This window comes from Rhipicephalus microplus, chromosome X, assembly GCF_043290135.1.
Source record: "Rhipicephalus microplus isolate Deutch F79 chromosome X, USDA_Rmic, whole genome shotgun sequence".
Classification (NCBI taxonomy): domain Eukaryota; kingdom Metazoa; phylum Arthropoda; class Arachnida; order Ixodida; family Ixodidae; genus Rhipicephalus; species Rhipicephalus microplus.
In genome coordinates, this window is record NC_134710.1 from 382,068,222 (window position 1) to 382,088,012 (window position 19,791).

General features: G+C 49.7%; 1 protein-coding gene and 1 pseudogene across 1 annotated transcript; both read left to right on the forward strand.

Moving 5' to 3' along the window:
• Positions 1–1,302: 1,302 nt before the first annotated feature.
• On the forward strand, positions 1,303–2,367 carry LOC119182917 (uncharacterized). Its single transcript, XM_037433512.2, has one exon. It carries the CDS (start codon positions 1,303–1,305, stop codon positions 2,365–2,367), a length of 1,065 nt encoding a protein of 354 aa, XP_037289409.2.
• Positions 2,368–6,066: 3,699 nt separating this feature from the next.
• Positions 6,067–6,666, forward strand: LOC119182916 (proteasome subunit beta type-3 pseudogene; annotated as a pseudogene).
• The last annotated feature ends 13,125 nt before the right edge of the window (positions 6,667–19,791 follow it).

A 19,791-nucleotide genomic window follows, 5' to 3' on the forward strand; every position in this document is an offset into this window, starting at 1 on the left:
TGCGGTGGTGTAAGCTGACTGGAGCTGCTTCCTTCTTTATGGTCAACTCCATCATGAAGTTGAGGTTGACCATGCGTATGTCGCTAACATTGGCTTTGCCGCCACAACTGGCACAATCTGAGACAATTGTGTCAAGAAACAGCACATGAAGAGTGTCACAACATGAAGGCGCATAACGCGCTGACATTAAGCCATTACGTCCAATGCATCGTTATGCTTCCTTTCTTTTTTGTTTGTTTACTTCAACTTCCCGGGGCACAGATTTCACAGGCTTCGCATGTGACATGATTATGAAGCATGCAGTAGCGAGGAAAACCGGATTAACTTATGCCACTTTTTGGACGCACCCAAATCGAGGTTTACGAGCGTTCACGCATTTCGCCCCTATCAATTGAACCCACGACATCCAAGTCAAGCAATGCCAATGGGACACTAAAGAAACTGAAGGAGTGGGTAAGCGCTGAGAAGGCATTAAACATCTAACCTGAAAACATGATATCACATCCCTATCATTAGGAATTCATATTTCAAAAATTCGGGACGCTGTGACAGCAAATTACGCTTTAAGAAAAGGGCCACTTGGTGAACGTGAACGGTGCCAAAACACTCAGCCGCCTTGATTATCGTAGCGCAAGTGCATGGCGGTGCCCTAGGCAATGCGTCGGATGATGGCATCGCTGAGCCCGGCAACAAGGTGCTGCGACCTAGCATCAGCTCAACTGTCCTTCCATGTCAGAAAGGTACACGACAAAGCGAGTCTACTTCATTGAGCACGTCTACTCAATAAACTCTGAAAGTAAAGAATGCTGGGTGCCGCAACACTAGCAGCACACTAGCAAAGCCGAGGCGAGTCTTGCAAAGCACGTTTCCACTTTCTCTTTACCGAAGGCACCGACCGAAGCTGTACAACGAGCAGCACGATTGCCGAAAAAATAGCATGAGAGTCTTGGTCTGCTGGTCGAAGGCCAACACTTCTCTCTCGATAACCTGGTCATAGCAGGTTTTACAACAAACAACACTTCTAAGGGAAAAACATTCTGGCCCATTCGCCTTAGCTTTCATTTGCGGGAATTAACTGTTGTGTAGTGTGACTGTGGCCGCTAGGTTTGGCGGCAACAGAAAAGACAGCTACAAACATGTGATGTGTGTCCGCTCCACCTGGCGGCGTTGAAGTGGTCCTGAGTTGTTTTTGATACGCATGTTCTCAGTTGGTGTGTGCAGGCGGAGTGTGGCCTGGCGTAAACGTTCGTGTTCCTCAACCCACAATCTGTAACACTGGCGACGAGGGTGGGATAGGTCGGCATGACGTCCAGCGCGGCAATGGAGGACGGGCGGAACCCCGGACAACGGGAGGCCTCCAGCAATGGCTCCTTCGAGCAATTCAACTTGTCACGGCCGGACGAGTGGGAAGACTATGCTCAGCGGTTCGAATTCTTCCTGGAGGCGCAGGGCATTACGGACGCTGGAAAGAAAAGGTCGACGTTTCTCAGCCGTTGCGGGGCCGCGACGTTCCAGTTGGCCAAGGCCCTCGTCGCACCGGACCAGCTGAAAGATACGCCGTACGAGGACATCATCGCTGCCCTTCGAAATCATCTTTCGGCGAAACCACCGGAATTGGCGCGGCGATACGAGTTCCATCGCAGAGAGCAAGCAACCGGTGAGTCCGTCGCTGCATACCTCGCGGCTCTGCGAACGACTGCACAGCACTGCAACTTCGTTGACCTTGATAAGGCACTCCGAGACCGTTTTGTTTTTGGCCTGAGGAATGATAAAGCTAAACGGCGCATTTTGGCGAAAAAAGAAGTGTCACTCGCCTGCGCCGTCGAGGAAGCTACCGCCGCTGAGGCCATCGACCGTGAGGCCAGCCAGTCGCGACTAAATGCAACCGCGCCGCGTACCGAGCCAGTGCACCAGGGAACGGACGCCGACTGTGGAGAGGACCAGGACGGCCTCGAGGAATGTGTTCGTCAGTTACGTGGAGACACCAGTCAACGCAGGGACGCAGGACTGGGGGGCGGATCTTGTGCCGGTTGTGCGGGGCCGAACGAGCGCCGGTTGCGTCGTTTCCGTGATGCCCAATGCCGAGGTTGCGGAAAAACAGGGCACATAGCCAAAGTCTGCCGGTCTCAACGGAAGCGGGCCCGCCGTGCAAATTTTGAGACAAACGGCAGGACGGACAATTCGCGGACCACTCCGCGTGCGAGTACCTCGTACTGCGACAACCTCACGGAGACCGCCATCCACGATGTGCCCCAGCCCGGGACAAAGAAGATTCACGTTGCTGTCGAAATCGAAGGTGTGGAATGCGAGATGGAGGTGGACTCGGTATCCACGTTTTCGCTCATCTCCGAGGCTACGGCCAGGTAAATCTTCCCGAATGGGCGCATCCCGAAGTTGAAGCAACTCGACGTCGTTATGAAGGACTATCAGGGAAACTGCATAGCAGTGCAAGGGATGGCCACAGTTACAGTAAAATTCAGGAGTTTTGCTGGCCCACTGAAACTTGTCATTGTCAAAGGGCAGCGTCAAAGCCTCCTTGGACTAGACTGGTTTCCAGCATTAGGAATTAAGGTCACCGGAGTGCATCGCATGGACGAACTGGCCACGACATTTGACAAGCTGTTTGAGGAGTTTGCTGTTGTCTTTGACGGGGGACTGGGGTGCTACAAGGGACCACCTGTGAAGTTGGCCTTGAACCCGGAGGTGATGCCAGTCCGCCTAAAGGCAAGGAGGGTGCCCTTTGCACTGCGCCAAAAGATCGATGCCGAGCTTAACAAGCTGCTACAGCAGGGTGTTCTGGAGCCAGTGGACTGCGCGGAGTGGGAAACCCCTATTGTCACACCATTGAAGGGAAATGGTGACATCCGCATCTGTGCAGACTACAAGTGTACCATTAACAAGGCCCTCCAGCAGCATGCATATCCGGTGCCGGTGGTCAGCCACGTATTGGCTTCTCTCTCAGGCAGAACCATTTTTGCAAAGCTCGACTTGGCCCAGGCTTACCAGCAGCTGCCTGTCACCGATGAGTCTCCAGCAGCACAGACCATCGTAACGCATCGTGGGGCGTTCAGGGTACGCCGATTGCAATTTGGTGTCAGTGTCGCACCTGACATCTTTCAAAATCTAATGGAAAACCTCCTACGTGGAATACCAGGTGTAATTCCATATTTTGATGATGTGCTAATTGCAGGGGCGTCAGGTCAAGAATTGCTCTCTCGTCTTCGCGAGGTCCTTCGCCATTTCCAGGATGCTGGGCTGAAGGTAAAAAAAGAGAAGTGCTAGCTGGGTGTCGCCCAAGTCGAGTTCTTGGGGTTTCGAATAGACGCCGAGGGCATCCATCCGACCCCAGAAAAAACACAGGCCATTCTTGGTGCACCTCGCCCGTCAAACAAGACCGAACTCCAGGCATTCCTGGGACTGGTGAACTTCTATCATGCGTTCTTGCCACACAAGGCCACTGTTGCGGAACCACTACACCGACTTTTGGACAAGAAGGCCACCTTTGTGTGGGGCCAAACACAACAAAGAGCGTTTGAAAGCGTGAAAGAACTCTTGGCATCCAATCAAGTCTTGACGCATTATGATGAGAAGCAACCTCTCATCCTTGCCTGTGATGCGTCCCCATACGGAATAGGAGCTGTGTTGAGCCACCGATTGCCCGGCGGCACAGAAGCACCGGTCGCCTTTTATTCAAGGACCCTGTTGAGTGCAGAGCGAAACTATGCACAGATCGATAAGGAGGCACTTGCCGTGGTTGCAGGCGTTAAAAAGTTTCACGACTACCTGTTTGGCCGGCCTTTTCAGATCCAGACGGACCACAAGCCACTGCTCGGGTTGTTCACGTCTGACCGCCAGACACCACAGATGCTGTCTCCGCGGATGCTGCGCTGGTCTATCTTCCTGAATGGATACCAACATATGCTGCTCCACCGGGCTGGGAGGCACTTGGGCCATGCGGACGGCCTCAGCAGACTGCCCTTACAGCACCAGTGCCACGATGACCCCTCTCCCGCAGAGGTTGTCATGCTCCTGGATGCGCTGCCAGAACCACCCCTCCATGCAGCGGACATTGCCATTCACTCTGCCAAAGATCGCACCCTTTCACGTGTTCTTAACTGGGTCTGGAAGGGGTGGCCAAGGAGCAGCATGGGCCCAGAGTTTTCTGCCTTCACATCAAGGCAGCACGAACTGACTGCCCACAAGGGTTGCCTACTCTAGGGTGACCGTGTGGTGATTCCACAAAAGCTGCGGTTCCGGGTGCTGGAAGCACTGCATTCTGGGCGCCCTGGTATTATCCGGATGAAGGCACTTGCCCGCAGCTATGTGTGGTGGCCAGGCATGAATGCTGCCATCGAAGAATGGGTCCGATGCTGCTCCTCTTGTCAGGAGACGCGGCCAGAGATGCCTCGAGCACCCGTCCACCCTTGGGAGGCGTCTCGGAACCCATGGTCCCGCCTCCATATGGATTTTGCCGGTCCCTTTCAAGGGCAGACCTTCTTAATCGTCTTGGATTCGTATTCAAAGTGGCTGGAGGTCATCCCAACATCCTCTATGACGTCACAGACAGTAATCAGTGCATTACGGAAACTGTTTGCCACGCATGGTCTCCCAGACACCATTGTCTCAGACAACGGAGCTCAGTTTAAGTCCACAGAGTTTCGAGAGTTCCTGGACAGCAATCTGATCCGCCAGGTAACTTCGGCACCATTCCACCCATCTACGAATGGCCAGGCAGAAAGGATGGTACGCACTACCAAGGAAGGCCTATCTCGCATCATCCAGGGGAACTGGGCACGGCGCCTGGCAGATTTCACACTGCAGCAGCACGTAACCCCACACACGACTACGGGGCGATCCCCGGCCGAGCTCCTGATGGGCCGCAAGTTGTCAACGATGTTGGACCGCCTGCACCCTGATCGGGCCCCAGAGAAGTCCACACGGTTGGCAGATTCCCCGTCCAAACCACGCACGTTTCAGCCTGAAGACCCTGTCTTCGCACGTAACTATGCTCAGGGGCCTCTGTGGATTCCAGCAGTGATCTCCCGTGCAACCGGACCAATATCTTATGAGGTCACGGCCCCTGATGGTCAAGTACTGCGCAGGCATGTGGACCAACTCCGTCGCCGGACGGTCGGGCCTACCCAAACGGCGGGTGCAGAACTGGAAAGACCGCAGCCTGAAAGACGACCGATGTCAACGTCTACCCCTGAAGGCTCGAGTTCTGTCCCAGTGGCCCCTGAAGGCTCGAGTTCGGCCCCTGTGGAGCCAGACGCACCTGGGGAGCAGCCGACTCCTGTGGTTAGCAGTGTGCCCCCACAGGAGGGCGGAACCGTTCCACTGACTGTCCCAGTGGAGGCAAATGGCGAGCCTTTAGTGCCACCACTGTGCCTTCGTCGCTCGCAGCGTGCTCGGGGAACCCCGCACCATCTAAGAGACTACGTACTGGCCCTGGCTGACTGCTGAGTTCAAACTTGGAGTGGAGGGGTGTTGTGTAGTGTGACTGTGGCCGCTAGGTTTGGCGGCAACAGGAAAGACAGCTACGAACATGTGATGTGTGGCCGCACCACCTGGCGGCGTTGAAGTGGTCCTGATTTGTTTTTGATGCGCATGTTCTCAGTTGGTGTGTGCTGGCGGAGTGTGGCCTGGCATAAATAAACGTTCGTGTTCCTCAACCCACAATCTGTAACATTAACGATCGGCATAGTTGTTACATTCTTACCGTAACCACTGCCTTCAGCTAAACACAGTGCTGACAGCGCTTCGTTGGTCACTGCTATACAGAGACATAAATACCGCCATCAATAATTGCACTTCAAGTACAACACTGCATATTTGTTGCGAGTTTTATGCGAACCATATAAGTTGTTGAGTGAGATTAAAGTTCGCAGCACAGTGTTTTAAGCTGCATACGTGGTCCGGCTAATGCGGTACTGACAGAACCAATCCAATCCAAAAGTGTCTTTTGGATTTGCATCATTCTTGCCAAAGGATTTTGGAGAGTCATTGCTTGCTCGTGAGTCGCTGTTTGTGTTCCTCAATGGTGCTGTACAACCAAAAGTTGGCAAGATGAGTATTATGTCCTACAACGGAGGCGTCGAGGTCGCCATGAAGGGCAAAGAATGCGTCGCCATCACAGCCGACCGGCGTGTGGGCATGCGCGGCCACACCATTGCGCTGGACTTCGAACGCATCTTCAAGATGGGCCCGAAGCTCTACTGCGGCCTGCCGGCCCTTGCAATGGATACGAAGACGGTGGCACAGAACCTGTACGAGTTATACGAGGGCCACTCTGTAACTCCCGAGACGCTCAGCTCGGTCATCTCCAACCTGCTGTATAAGCGCCGCTTCAGTCCGTACTTCGTGCAGCCCATAGTGGCCAGCTTGGACCCCATGACAAATGAGCCCTACATCTGCGTGATAAACCTGATCGGCTGTGTCGACGAGCCTACTGACTTTGTGATCTCGGGTACGTGCGAGGAGCAGTGCTACGGCATGTGCGAGACGCTTTGGAAACCGGACATGGGGCCTGACGAACTGTTCGAGGCGACCGCGCAGGCACTCATGAATGCCTTCGATAGAGACTCCTTCTCGGGTTGGGGTGGCATTGTGCACATCATTGAGAAGGATAAGGTCACCACCAAGTACCTCAAAACCAGGATGGACTGAAAAGAACATTGGCGACCGCCCGTCAGAAGCCTGTAACTCCATCATTTGTGCTGGGAATAAATGCACGTCCTTTTCTTTTTTTTTCTATACCCCTTCGAAGAAAGGCTATGCTTTTATCCCAAATTTGGTCGTGTAATAAGTTCGAGCTAATATTCAGAAGCTGCAACTCGTTCAGAACCAAGAAGCATTTATGTGATGAGAGAAAGAGAAAAAGTCTTTACTATAATAATTTAAAGGGCTGTTAGAAAGCGGCGGTGATTATCCTTCTCATGATATGCCTGTCTAAAAAACACGGTAAGGAATTTGTCCGAGTGCAGTATAAAGAATATATTGAAAGGCGTTGATGACGATGCTTTTCATATGCTTGTGGCCAAAGACTCACAGACAGTCACAGCTGTGATGCAGCTATGCCAAAGTTTCGATGAGCTGCGCAAGCAGCGAATTTCTACACGTCAGGCTAATACACAAACAGCGGATATTTTGGCTTTAGAGTCCAAAAGCAGTGGCCCCGACTACAGCGTGTTAATGCCTCAAATTCAACAGTACATTCGGGAGGAAGTTGCTCGACAGCTCTCTCTTGTCCCGACCATCAACGAGACCCCCACAGCACTGGATCACTCACTTCGCCGTGCTATTCAGACGCAAGTTGCCGAGGCTCTCCCTTCGCCCCCGTCCCCAAGATCAGTTGCTGCACCGCTGACTTATGCAGAAGCCGTCTGCTGACCTCCTGCCCAGCCGCCACTCCCTTCATACAGTCCAGCCACCATCTACTACAGGTCACCAGTTTCGGTTTATCCGGTAAATCGGCCCTTTCCACCACCTCGAGCACCTGTAAACTCTTGGCGTACTCCGGATAACTGGCCCGTCCGCTACAACCGCGGTATTCCAGGACATGTCGTGCGCTACTATCGTCGCCGTGGATTCTATTTTAATGACGTTCAGCAGTCCGGCAACATACCTCGGCAATCAGAATCGCTTGCGACACCTGATGCACATGACCCCCGCTCACGCGGACCAGACTTCAGCCGACCTCAATCTTTTTCACCCCGTCTTCGGTCTCCTTCCCCCATGCTTCGCCATTCCAACCAAGCCCAGGAGTAAAACTAGCAGTCGCAGTTCCTGAGGCAAGAGCTGCGCCACCGACGAAATTTCCAAGGCCTCATATTTCGCCCCCTAACGAGATTGCCGTGTTTGTGGATGGTTTCACCACAACTGCTCTTTTCAACACAGGTGCCGCTAGTTGTGTAATCAGTGGTGACGACTCCACTGGTTGAAATTTTTTTACGCACAGCGAGTTCGCAACACGGCCAACCTTCTGTCACATGCACTGCTCGTGTTCTGATTCAAGGAGTGCTTTACATCGTAGAATTGGTAGTCCTTCTGCATGCGTCTCATGAAATCATCCTGGGATGGAACTTTCTTTTCGCTAATCGTGTGATTGTCGACTGCGCTCGTGCTCAACTCGCTTTGTTGAGCGCTACGCCAGCTACTCACGTCTCTGCCAGTTCTCCACCACTTCGATCCCAATGCACCCACTGAAATTCACACGGATGCAAATGGTATCGGCCTCGGTGCCATTCTCCCTCAACACAAGGATGGCTGCAACGAGTACGTTGTCGCCTATGCCAGCCATACCCTAACGAAGGCAGAGTCCAACTATTCCGTCATGGAAAAGGAGTGCTTGGCTAACATTTGGGCTATAGTAAAATTTTGCACTTACCTTTATGGACGCCAGTTTGATGTTGTCACAGATCACCATGCCTTATGCTGGCACGCATCCATGAAAGATCCTATATGCCGCCTCGCTCGTTACGCTTTACGCCTTCAGGATTACGACATCTATGTTATATATCGCTTAGGACGCAGACATTCAGACGCCGATGCACTATTTCGTTCTCCACTGCCTCCTGACCTTGCCTGCTTATCAACTGCCATCTGCGATTCGTCATCGTTGAGCATCACCGACATGCCATCTGAGCAGCGCAAGGATCCCTGGATCAATTCTTTGCTTGACGTCCTCTTTCACAGTTCGTCTAAAACGACTTCACGCTCCCTCTCTCGTCAAGCAAGACAGTTTGCTGTCCGTGAAGGCTTGTTGTATCGCCGCAATTACGTAACGGACGGCTGTAAGTGGCTTCTTGTCATCCCTCGTCATTTGCGCTCGGACATCTGCGCTGCCTTTCACGATGACCCCCAATGTGGTCACGCTGGAGTATTCAAGACTTACTCTCGCCTTAGTCTAAGATACTACTAGTACGTTCGGTCATGCACCACGTGTCAACGCCGCAAGACGCCTTCTCACAGCACTGCTGGCCCTTTGCAACCCTTAACCTGCCCAGCGAGACCATTCGACCGCGTTGAAATTGATACTTATGGTCCTCTACCCAACACTCTTCAAGGCAACCGGTATATTATTGTCGTCGTCGATCATTTGACACGCTACGCTGAAAGATCTGCACTGCCTGCTACCACTGCGAAAAACGTTGCGTCCTTTCTTCTTCACCATCTCATTTTGCGACACGGTGCACCTCGTGAATTACTGAGTGACCGTGGACGTGTGTTTCTCTCGAACGCCGTCAACGAGCTGCTCAGGGAATGTCGCACTGTCCATCGAAAACCTTGGCATACCATCCTCAAACCAATGGCATGACAGAACGCTTTCACCGTACCCTTGGAGATATGCTCGCCATGTACGCCTCTGACGACCACACCACTTGGGACTAAGTGCTCCCTTTTGTCACGTACGCGTACAACTCTGCGCCACAAGCAACCACTGGCTTTTGTCGTTTCTTCCTCCTGTACGGACAGGAGCCATCATGCTCCATGCACACTATTCTTCCTTACAGGCCTAATGTTTCCGAAGCGACGCCTGTTTTAAGCAGCTGCATATGCCGAAGAGTGTCGTCAACTCGCTCGCTCATTTACCGCACAATACCAATGGCACCAGAAAACTGACCACGATGCCTCTGTGTCTAGTGTCCACTATAACCCAGGAATGCTGGTTTGGCTCTGGGTCCCGTCTATCCCTCCCGGTCTTTCCCCGAAGCTTTCGTCAAAATACTATGTCCTCTACCGTGTGGTGCGACAAATATCTCCAGTCAACTATGAAGTTTAGCCCACTCATCCACCTTCGGACCAACGCTGCCATGGGCGGGAAACAGTACACGTATCAGGCCTCAAACCGTGCTATGACCCCCTTGCCGTGTCATTTCTCTAGGTTGCCACGTTGGCTCCTTTCTGCGCGGGAATAATTGTACCGGAGCATAGTGGCGCCAGCTCTGTGCCAGCGTGAAAGAAGACGTTGACGTCCGTGTGTGGCTCGTGTTTGCCGGGTTTCTGCCTGTACCTGCTTGTTATGGCTAACGCTTCTCGAATAATAACCTGTGTTTTTACGCAACCTCGCTCGTTGCAATAGCAACTTATTAATGGCATACACAACCAATTCGGTTGCCAGTGTTCTACACTCTGCTTCATACATCATCTGCAATGCTGTGGAGGCTAGTGAGACTTCTTGTAGTTGGTACGTTTGCCACGAAAAAAAGTTGCGTTCATACCACCAATAACACAATTTTTGTTTTCGTTATTGTGGTGAGAAGTAATTGAAGATATTTTGTGCCTTACAAAAAAAATGTCTTATGTGTCTGTTATTATACAGCTGTTGAGCTTAGTTTACACATGACGTCACATACAGGCTCTCTACGCTGGTCATATCGTAATGGCGGCCACCAGGGTCGCCAAGGGGAAGCAAAGAAACGGAAGGTTGCACCACCTCTAATCAAGATGTAATGTGAGAAAAAATGAGCAAGCGGTGTTATAAGTCTTGCTCACCGAACTTCTTGCATAGCTTCTACAGTGTTGCACTTCATGAGTGAAATGTACTTCTGCTAACACTACTCTCGAAGTGACCACTCGCTGGCTGGATTTCCATTTTTATCATATTAAAATTGAGCAGCTTAGAGGGCATACTTGAGAATTCTGTTTTAGTGAGTGTTCACTTGCCTCCTACACTGCAAAAGAGAAAAAAGGCCGCTGTTTTATAATGCAAACAGGAAGTGACAAGTATTTATAATAACTACACGAGACATTGTTTTTATCAAGATATCCAATTCAGCCCACTAATCTTCCAAAAATTTATAACTGCCCTTAGTGATCGATACCCTGCACATAGGGATGTTATGGGGCGACAGAAAAAGAGTGTAATTATAATATTTGCACGAGCACAGTGATTGGGCGTGACAACAAGCAATACTGCTTGTTTCTTAGTAACCTGGCACATGCACCATGGGAGATAAGCCACGGACTGGGTAGCATGTTATTTTAGAAATAAGATTGCTTTACAAGTGACATTTGTTTAGCAATAGATAATTTAAAAAGTAACTCATTGGTGCAGTCAAGGCTTAAAGACTACTAACAAGCCAATAAGGTAGAAAAATAAAGTAACATTATAAACTTAATATTCAGTTTGTGTTGTCTTCATAGGAAATTGCATACGGCTTCGCAAAGGTTCCTGCAGCGTTAAAACCTATTTCGATAGGGCCAAAGAGAAGAACCACAAGAATGAATAAATGCAAGCTGGTGACACGAAACGAGCCATCCTCCTCTTGTTCGTTTTGTAGATAAGCAACACAGAATAACAGTCCAGAAAAAACATTTTGAGTAGTATCTGCACCTCAATGGCTGCTTTTGTTTTCTATTGTGACATGTGGAGGCAGTGGTTATAAAATAGGTTATCAATGTTTCAGATATTATATGTAACCATAATGTAACCATACTTGGCGGCCACATGCTTGAAAAGTGGGACAAGAACTGGTTTTATGTGAAATGACGTCATTTGGCCCAACATGTTAATAAATTGAACGTTTGATTCGAGATAGGAAGTCAGAAATGTAATATTTTTTCCCATAGTGAAAACGCTGCCAAGCGACCTGGAACTATAACATTGTTATGGACTTAAATTCATTCAAGGAATCAACACTGCATTCTTGTCTGAAGAAATTTTACATAGGTGCTTGATGTGTGATCAAAAGAAAGTAAATTGTGAAATTTTGTTCATCCATGCTGGCCCTCGCTGTTTTAGAAAGTTTTCATACATTGCTGCAATTCAAAAGCTAAGGTGCTGTCATTAGCCCCAATCACTCCTGTGTGTAGTTTTCAAAAACACTAAGCATAAAAGCTTTGGCACGGTCAATATATTGCAATTGCTCTTCTTCATGCTGCAGAATAGCATCCCGTAATTCCATTAAATGGTGAAGGCGTTCTTCACTCTTGTAAAAAATTTTGCGCAAGTTGTCACCCACTTCTTCAACTGTTCTGTGCACCGCAGTGCCTAGACCTGCAATAGAAAATTATACGCAGATATTTGATACATCCTGCATGATGTTTAAGTTCATTGAGCATGCTTTTCTGCTCTAAAGTTTGCCCAGTGTTCATATATGCAATAGCAGTATATACAAAGAAACAGATAGGAAATAATATTGTGAAACATTTGCAAGGAGAGGAATGAGAAGCTGCTGCCGTAGCAGCTTGATGTGATTCCCCATTCTGGCAACGTGTACCAGCAAACATTGTTATACCAAACTTTGTCCTTACCTGAACCAAGTCTGAAAACAGGAAGAGTTTAGGAAAAGAACATGAATGTTTTATGAAAAGCAGGTAGGAAAGAGGTCAACACAAAGTTCTGCAAAATGAGAACATCTCACTTGAGATTCCAAGGGAAGCTTCATGCATATTTGCCGTCTGTGTATGTCGCGTGAATAGCTTTCAAAAGCAAGTGCTAATTCCATGAAAATATGCAGAGTTATGCTCTAAATTTGTGTTAAAAATAGTTGTCTTTTGGCTAAGTTGATACACGACACAACGACAATATGTCATGATGATATTGCTGTGACAGGTTCGCCACGTTCAAGTAGTCCGCCACAATCATCGTGGTACCAGCACCAGCAAGACCCTGCTGGCATGCGCCACGCGTTCGTGCGCTCCAGCAACGAGGAAGAGGAGGATAGTTGGATCTGTGCCACTCAGCTACTCGGACTTGACGGCCATAGTCTTTAGAATCGTGGGCACAAGTTCGCCCTAATAAAGACGCTTGTTTTTTTAACCTGTCTGCCTCAACATCGCTACATTTCTGGTGGAGGCACTGGGTTATGAATCGAAGCCCCGCGAGCTCAAGACGGCGTAGCCCCTACGACCAGCGTATCAACCCCGTGGAAGTGACTCTTGTACATCAGAGGGCAAGTCGCCGTCTTTGAGGCGACTCACCCGAGTTTGGTCCTCTTCACTTCACACCAAGGGTAATTCAAACGATGGAGGCCACCACTATGACTAGCCAGGTAACACCGGCACAAGTGTTCATTAGCCAACCGCACCAGTCGCCGGCCAGTATTCAACGGCGACTCGTACGAGGATGTTGAAGATTGGTTGGGCCTGTTCGAGAGAGTGGCGAGCTTGAATGGATGGGACGAAAAAGAGAAGCTCCGTCGCGTATACTTCGCCCTGGAAGGCTTCGCAAAGACATGGTTTGAGAATCATGAAACCTTGTTGTCTACCTGGAAGGTATTTCGACGACAAGCGGTGGCTACGTTCGCGAACATAGACCGGAAAGAAAAGGCGGAGGCTGCTCTTCAATCGAGGAACCAGCTCACGAACGAGAGTGCTGCTATGTACACCGAGGACATGGTCTGTCTGTTCAAGCGTGCGCATTACAACATGGCTGAGGATAAGAAGGTGCGCCATCTAATGCGGAGTCAAGCAAGAGCTGTTCGCCGTCCTCGTCCGCAACCCTCCAAGCACAGTTGCTGAGTTTTACTCGGAAGCGACGGCCATCGAAAAAACACTGGAACAGCGGGCTCGGCAGTACAACCGGAATCTTAACTGCGCATCTCCGCAGGTATTCTCCGAAGGCGTGCGAAACGATGTTCAAGCCCTGCGAGAGCTCATTAGATCAGTTCTTAGAGAAAAACTGAGCATACTGCAAATGCCCCAGACTCCAACTGCACTATCTGTTACAGACTTTGTTCGTGACGAACTGAGGCAGGTGATACCAGAGCCAGAGCGTGAGCTGCAGCCGGATCGACCTATCCGAACATACTCTGAGGTTGTCAGACAACGCACGGTACACAGCAATGCAGCAGTTGCGATGGCGACGACTCCTCTCCCGCCTGCGGCACGCAGCGCACCTCGTCCACGGGAACCAACAGCTACCTATCTGCCCCCAGGAGCACGTAGCACACATCACTATGTGGAGCGTAGGCCCAGGAAAAGTGACGTCTGGCGTGATCACGAGCGCAGGCCTCTGTGTTTTCATTGTGGGGAAGCGGGTCATCTGTACAGATTCTGTCCTTACCGAAAGGGCTGGATTAAGAGGCTTCCCGTCGTATGCACCGTGCCCCCGAAACGGCGAACGACCAGTGTAGATCGAGGAGTACTTGTCCACGCGTCAGAACTCGCCACCTCTACGTCAACCCCTGTCACGGTCACCATCGCCTATGCGCTACCGGTCATCCAGCCCACGTGCACCTTCAAGGCAGCCTGGTCATCGCTCTCCAAGTCCACACCCGGAAAACTGAAGCAAGCGACCTGTGGAGGTGAGGCCGCTGATAACGTCAGTTACGAAGATCCTCCAATATGGTTTAAGGGTGATGACGGTGTATTTCCGGTAGATGGTGAAGCAACAAAAACGTTACTTCTGATTTGCGGCTGAGAATGAAAGGATGGGAGCTGAATGCCTTAGTCGACACCGGTGCTGATTATTCAGTGATAAGTCACAAGATGGTGAAAAAGCTAAACAAATTTTTGAAACAGTGGAGTGGATCGCAGATACGCACGGCAGGTGGTCACATTATTATGCCCCTTGGCAGATGCACTGCAAGACTTGAACTACGGGGCTTTATTTACGTGGCCGATTCCCTTGTGCTGCCAGAATGTTCAAGGGAACTCATTATAGGAATGGACCTTTTGCGAACTAATGGCGCCGTAATTAACCTGCATAGGTCCAGCGTGTCGTTTTCGACTGAACGAGCTATACCTGTGGATGAATCTGAGGAACGACGCCTAACTACTTTACGCGTTGTTCATGATGACGTAACTGTGCCGTCACGCTGCAGTATATTGGTGCTTGTAGAAAATGACGCATTGTACGACCGTGAAGGCATAATGGATACAAATGTAGGGCTGTTTTCGAACAAAAGTGTCTGCGTAGCTAGAAGTCTTGTTCACTTGACGAATGGCCTTGCAGATGTCCTACTCACGAATTTCTCCAATGAACTTCAACACATCGCTCAAGGCACGGCTATTGCCTATTTACACGACTTCTGTATGGCGACTGAACTATGCAGCTTAACGACATCAACCACTCGATCAGTGGCCTGCAAAATCGACACATCCGTGATCGTCAATCAGAGCCTTCCGGACAGTCAAAAGAAACAGATTTAAGCCTTGGTAAAATAATTCTCTGATTGCTTTTTAAGTGCCTCGAAGGTCTAGTGCACGTCAATCACGAAACACAGAATTATAACGCAAGACGACAGGAGGCCTATATGCCAGCATCCATATCGGGGTCACAGAAAGAACGGGAAATTATCAAGAAGCAAGTGGAGGAGATGCTTTCGGATGATGTCATCCAGCCTTCTAATAGTCCATGGGCGTCCCCCGTAGTGCACGTTAAGAAGAAAGACTACACATTTAGATTCTGTGCCGACTACAGAAAACTGAACAGTGTAACTAAACGAGATGTCTACCCCTTGCCACGCATCGACGATACGCTAGATCGGTTGCGATCCGCAAAGTTTTTCTCCTCCTTATAGATCTGAAAAGCGGGTATTAGCAAATAGAGGTCGACGAGCGGGACCGTGAAAAAACGGCATTCGTAACACCAGCTGGCCTCTACGAATTCAGAGCGCTTCCATTCGGCCTCTGTTCCACACCAGCGACGTTCCAGCGAATGATGGACACTGTCCTCGCTTGATTGAAATGGCAGTCATGCCTAGTGTATTTGGATGACGTGGTGGTATTCTCTGCAACGTTTGACAAACATCTAGAGCGACTACGCACAGTATTGGAAGCCATCCGGTCAGCAAAATTGACAATCAAACCCGAAAAATTCCACTTCGGCTTCGAAGAGCTGCGATTCCTTGGACATGTCATTAGTTCCGGTGGTGTTCGTCCTGATCCCGAAAAGACAGCCGCTGTTCAGAGGTTCCCTACACCCAGAGACAAAAAGTCAGTGCGTCGATTTTTGTGTTTATGTGCCTACTATAGGCGATTTGTGGAAAACTTCTCAAAAATTGCGGAACCTCTTACAAAACTGACAAAAGACGACGTGCCCTTCACATGGGAAAGTGAACAACAGAAAGCTTTTGACGAATTAAGAAAACGACTACAGGGTTCAACAATACTTGCGCATTTTGATGAGACAGCCGACACTGAAGTCCATACCGATGCCAGCAATGTCGGCCTCGGCGCCATCGTTGTCCAGTGGCAAAATGGTCAAGAGAAAGTGTTAGCCCATGCCAGCCACAAACTGTCAAAAGCTGAGGCAAACTACTCTGCAACTGAAAAAGAGTGCCTCGCAGTCATCTGGGCAATAAACAAATTTCGACCCTACCTTTACGGTAGACCGTTCAGAGCTGTCAGTGACCACCATGCTCTATGCTGGCTGGCAAATCTCAAGGACCCGTCACGTCGACTAGCAAGATGAAGCCTTAGGCTGCAGGAGTATGACATTACGGTCGTGTACAAATCTGGAAGGAAACACAGCGATGCCGACTGCCTGTCACGCTCTCCCGTCGATCCAAGTGTACCTGAAGAGGAAGACTTCCCGTTTCTAGGCGTTGTCGACGCATCCGAAATTGCTCAACTACAACGAGATGACCCGGATTTGCTGGCGCTTATACAACACCTGCAGGATCTCGACGTTCAAGTCCCTCGCATATTCTCCAGAGGGCTCTCCGCGTTCTGCCTTCGAGGAAGTGTCCTTTACAGGAGGAACTTCGAACCTAATGGTGAAACGTTTTCACTAATCGTGCCCACAGCCATGCGAGAGGAAATTCTGCACGCATGCCACGACGAGCCAACATCTGGACACATGGATGTGAGCCGAACATTCGCCAAGATTCGCCTGAAATACTATTGGCCTAAGTTTCTCGCATCAGTGCAGCGCTACGTGAAAACTTGTCAATGTCAACGGCGCAAAACTCCACCCGTAAAACCAGCCGGCCTTCTCCAGCCAATAGACCCTCCAGATGCCCCTTCCCAACAAGTCGGCATGGACATCCTAGGACCTTTCCCGACATCGTGTGCAGGCAAGAAATGCATCGTGTGCAGCCACAGACTACCTCACCCGTTATGCTGAGACTGACTCTCTGTACAGTGCGACAGCTGCCGAAGTCGCCAAGTTCTTTGTGAACAACATAGTGCTCAGACATGGTGCGCCATTCGTCGTTATTACGGATCGGGGCACCGCATATACTGCAGACCTAATGCAATGCCTGATGCGCATGACAAATACCGATCACAGAAGAACAACGGCGTATCACCCTCAGTCGAATGGCTTAACCGAACGCCTCAACAGAACTCTGACCGACATGCTATCAATGTATGTCGATGTTGAACATAAACAGTGGGATGAAATATTACCCTACGTAACATTTGCATATAATACAGCCGTTCAAGAAACAACCCACGTTGCCCCTTTCGAACTAGTATTCAGCCGAAGAGTGACCACCCCGCTGGATGCCATGTTACCGCTACATGACGAAAGCAGCTATTTACCTGACTTAGATGACTTCTAGCAAAGAGCAGAAGAAGCACGGCAAATGGCAAGATACCGAATACGCCACCAACAGCACGTCGATTCTAGTGGGTACAACAAGCGACGCAGTGACGCACGTTATCATCCCGGTGACAAAGTGTGGATATGGATACCAGTGCGCCGCCGCGGACTCTCTGAAAAGCTTTTTTGCCGATACTTCGGCCCTTATGAAGTACTCAACCGCATCAGCAACGTCACTTATGAAGTCAGATCTGCTGGACACGTGAGCTCAAGACGCCGCAATCCCACGGAAGTGGTACACGTAGTCCGCATGAAGCCCTATCATGACAGATCGTCGAAAAACGAGTGAGAGTGCGCATGTATGTTTTCACTGTCTTAAGCATCGCGACGATGCGTCTGAGGAGAGGAGTAATGCTGCGACAGGTTCGCCACGTTCAAGTAGCCCGCCACAATCATCGTGCCACCAGCACCAGGAAGACCCGGCTGGCATGCGCCACGCGTTCGTGCGCTCCGGCAACGAGGAAGAGGGAGATAGTTGGATAAGTGCCACTCAGCTACTCGGACTTGACGACCGTAGTCTTTAGAATCGTGGGCAAAAGTTCGCCCTAATAAAGACGCTTGTTTTTTAAACCTGTCTGCCTCAGCATCGCTACAATATATAGTGGAGCAATGTATTGGGTCTTCAGCACGGTTGGTCATTGTTGGCTGTGGATATTCGGTTGTCCACTCCACACATTTCTTTAAAAATGCTTTATTTTTTTCTATTTATTCCCTGACCTAATTCCCTGTGACACTGTTACCTTGTGTACAACAGAAAATTGTGTCCTCTTCCTAACTTGAACAACTTTGTCCCATACGAATAAATGTACTATCCAGCCACTACTAGTCTAAAAGTAATACTGGCCCGACGTTTCGGGACCCATCCCAAATGAGTCACTGCCTGAAGAAGAGACCAAATGGGTGTAGAAATGCAGAGCCAGTTTTTAATTTTGATATTAAAAACGATAGACTAAACATGGCTGGAATGTCTATTTATACGTACAATTTTACCCAACCAGATAGATATCTGTTAAATATGCTCACTTTTTCTAATGCATGGTCCCTGCATTGTCGAAACTGCACCACGCTTCCTTATGAGTTGACGAAATGAGCGTAAATTCCTTTTACTGACCACTAATTGGTTGATATGTGGAGTTTAACGACCTAAAACCACCATATGATTATGAGAGATGCCGTAGTGAAGGGCTTCGGAAATGTCGAGCACCTGGGGTTCTTCAACGTGCACCCAAATCTGAGCACACGGGTCTACAACATTTCCGCCTCCATCGGAAATGCAGCCGCCCCAAATGGGATTTGATCCCGCGATCTGCTGGTCAGCCGCCAAGTACCTTGTCCACTAGACCACAGTGGCGGGGCTTACTAACCACTAGTATAATTTATTCTCTCATGTGCCTTTGTGCATACATGTGCCTTCTCACACTACTGCTCTGCGATGCATCACTGGCCGAACAACATGCTCGCATTTTCTAAGCGGGTTTCCAAAGGTGTCTGCAGACCTTATTGTAGATCGGTGCACCTGCATGGGGGGAGGAAGAGAGGGCATTCAGTACTGGCAGCTTTCCTTTCAATCACATGACATGACCAAAAATAGTAGTCAGTAGTTTGTAACGTGCTAAATTGGCTCAAAACCTGAAGGCTGCTACCGGAGCGTGGTAATGCAGCTATGTAGGTTATTGCTCACATAACAAAAAAGTATTACCCAAAATTTCAGATAAAAGCAGCTACGCTCCCCCCCATGCACCGCCATCCTGTCATTTATGTGGGTTTCCCAACACTTTTGGAAGGTATTAATTTAAGTCAGAATAATGCTGTTGCTTCACGAATATCTTGTCTAAGCGTTTCTTTTGTTTTTTGTGTTTTTTTCGCGTGGAGTTATCGCACTAAATACGCGTTTTGTATCTCACTTTATCCCTGAGAGCGCAGTGTCAACAAAACAAGGGAAGGCGATGGGTGGCAAGGAGAAGATGCCAAGATCTGTACTAGCCCCAACCACATCTACGCGTTGGAACGCGTCAGTACGCGCTGCTTAGCGTCAGCCTCAGTCGAGCTGGCCGGATCGTGTGTTGACGCGCGTCGAAAAAACCTAGCGCTGCCGTTCGAATTCGAAAGCCCGTGAACGACCACGACCAAACGAGTAGCACGAGTACGCTTGTACGTGAGTACGCCAAGTTGACGTCATTTCCATAATGACGTTTTGCAAGAGATCCGCAAGAGCAGAGCGCGTGAGGGCATGCATCACGGAGGAAAGAAAAGCTCCTTTTTTCCTTCTTCCATGGGCCATGGTACAGTGTTCTAGA

Bases quoted from the DNA above. Each gene is read 5' to 3' on its own strand.
- LOC119182917 (XM_037433512.2), top strand. From the start codon at position 1,303: ATGACGTCCAGCGCGGCAATGGAGGACGGGCGGAACCCCGGACAACGG.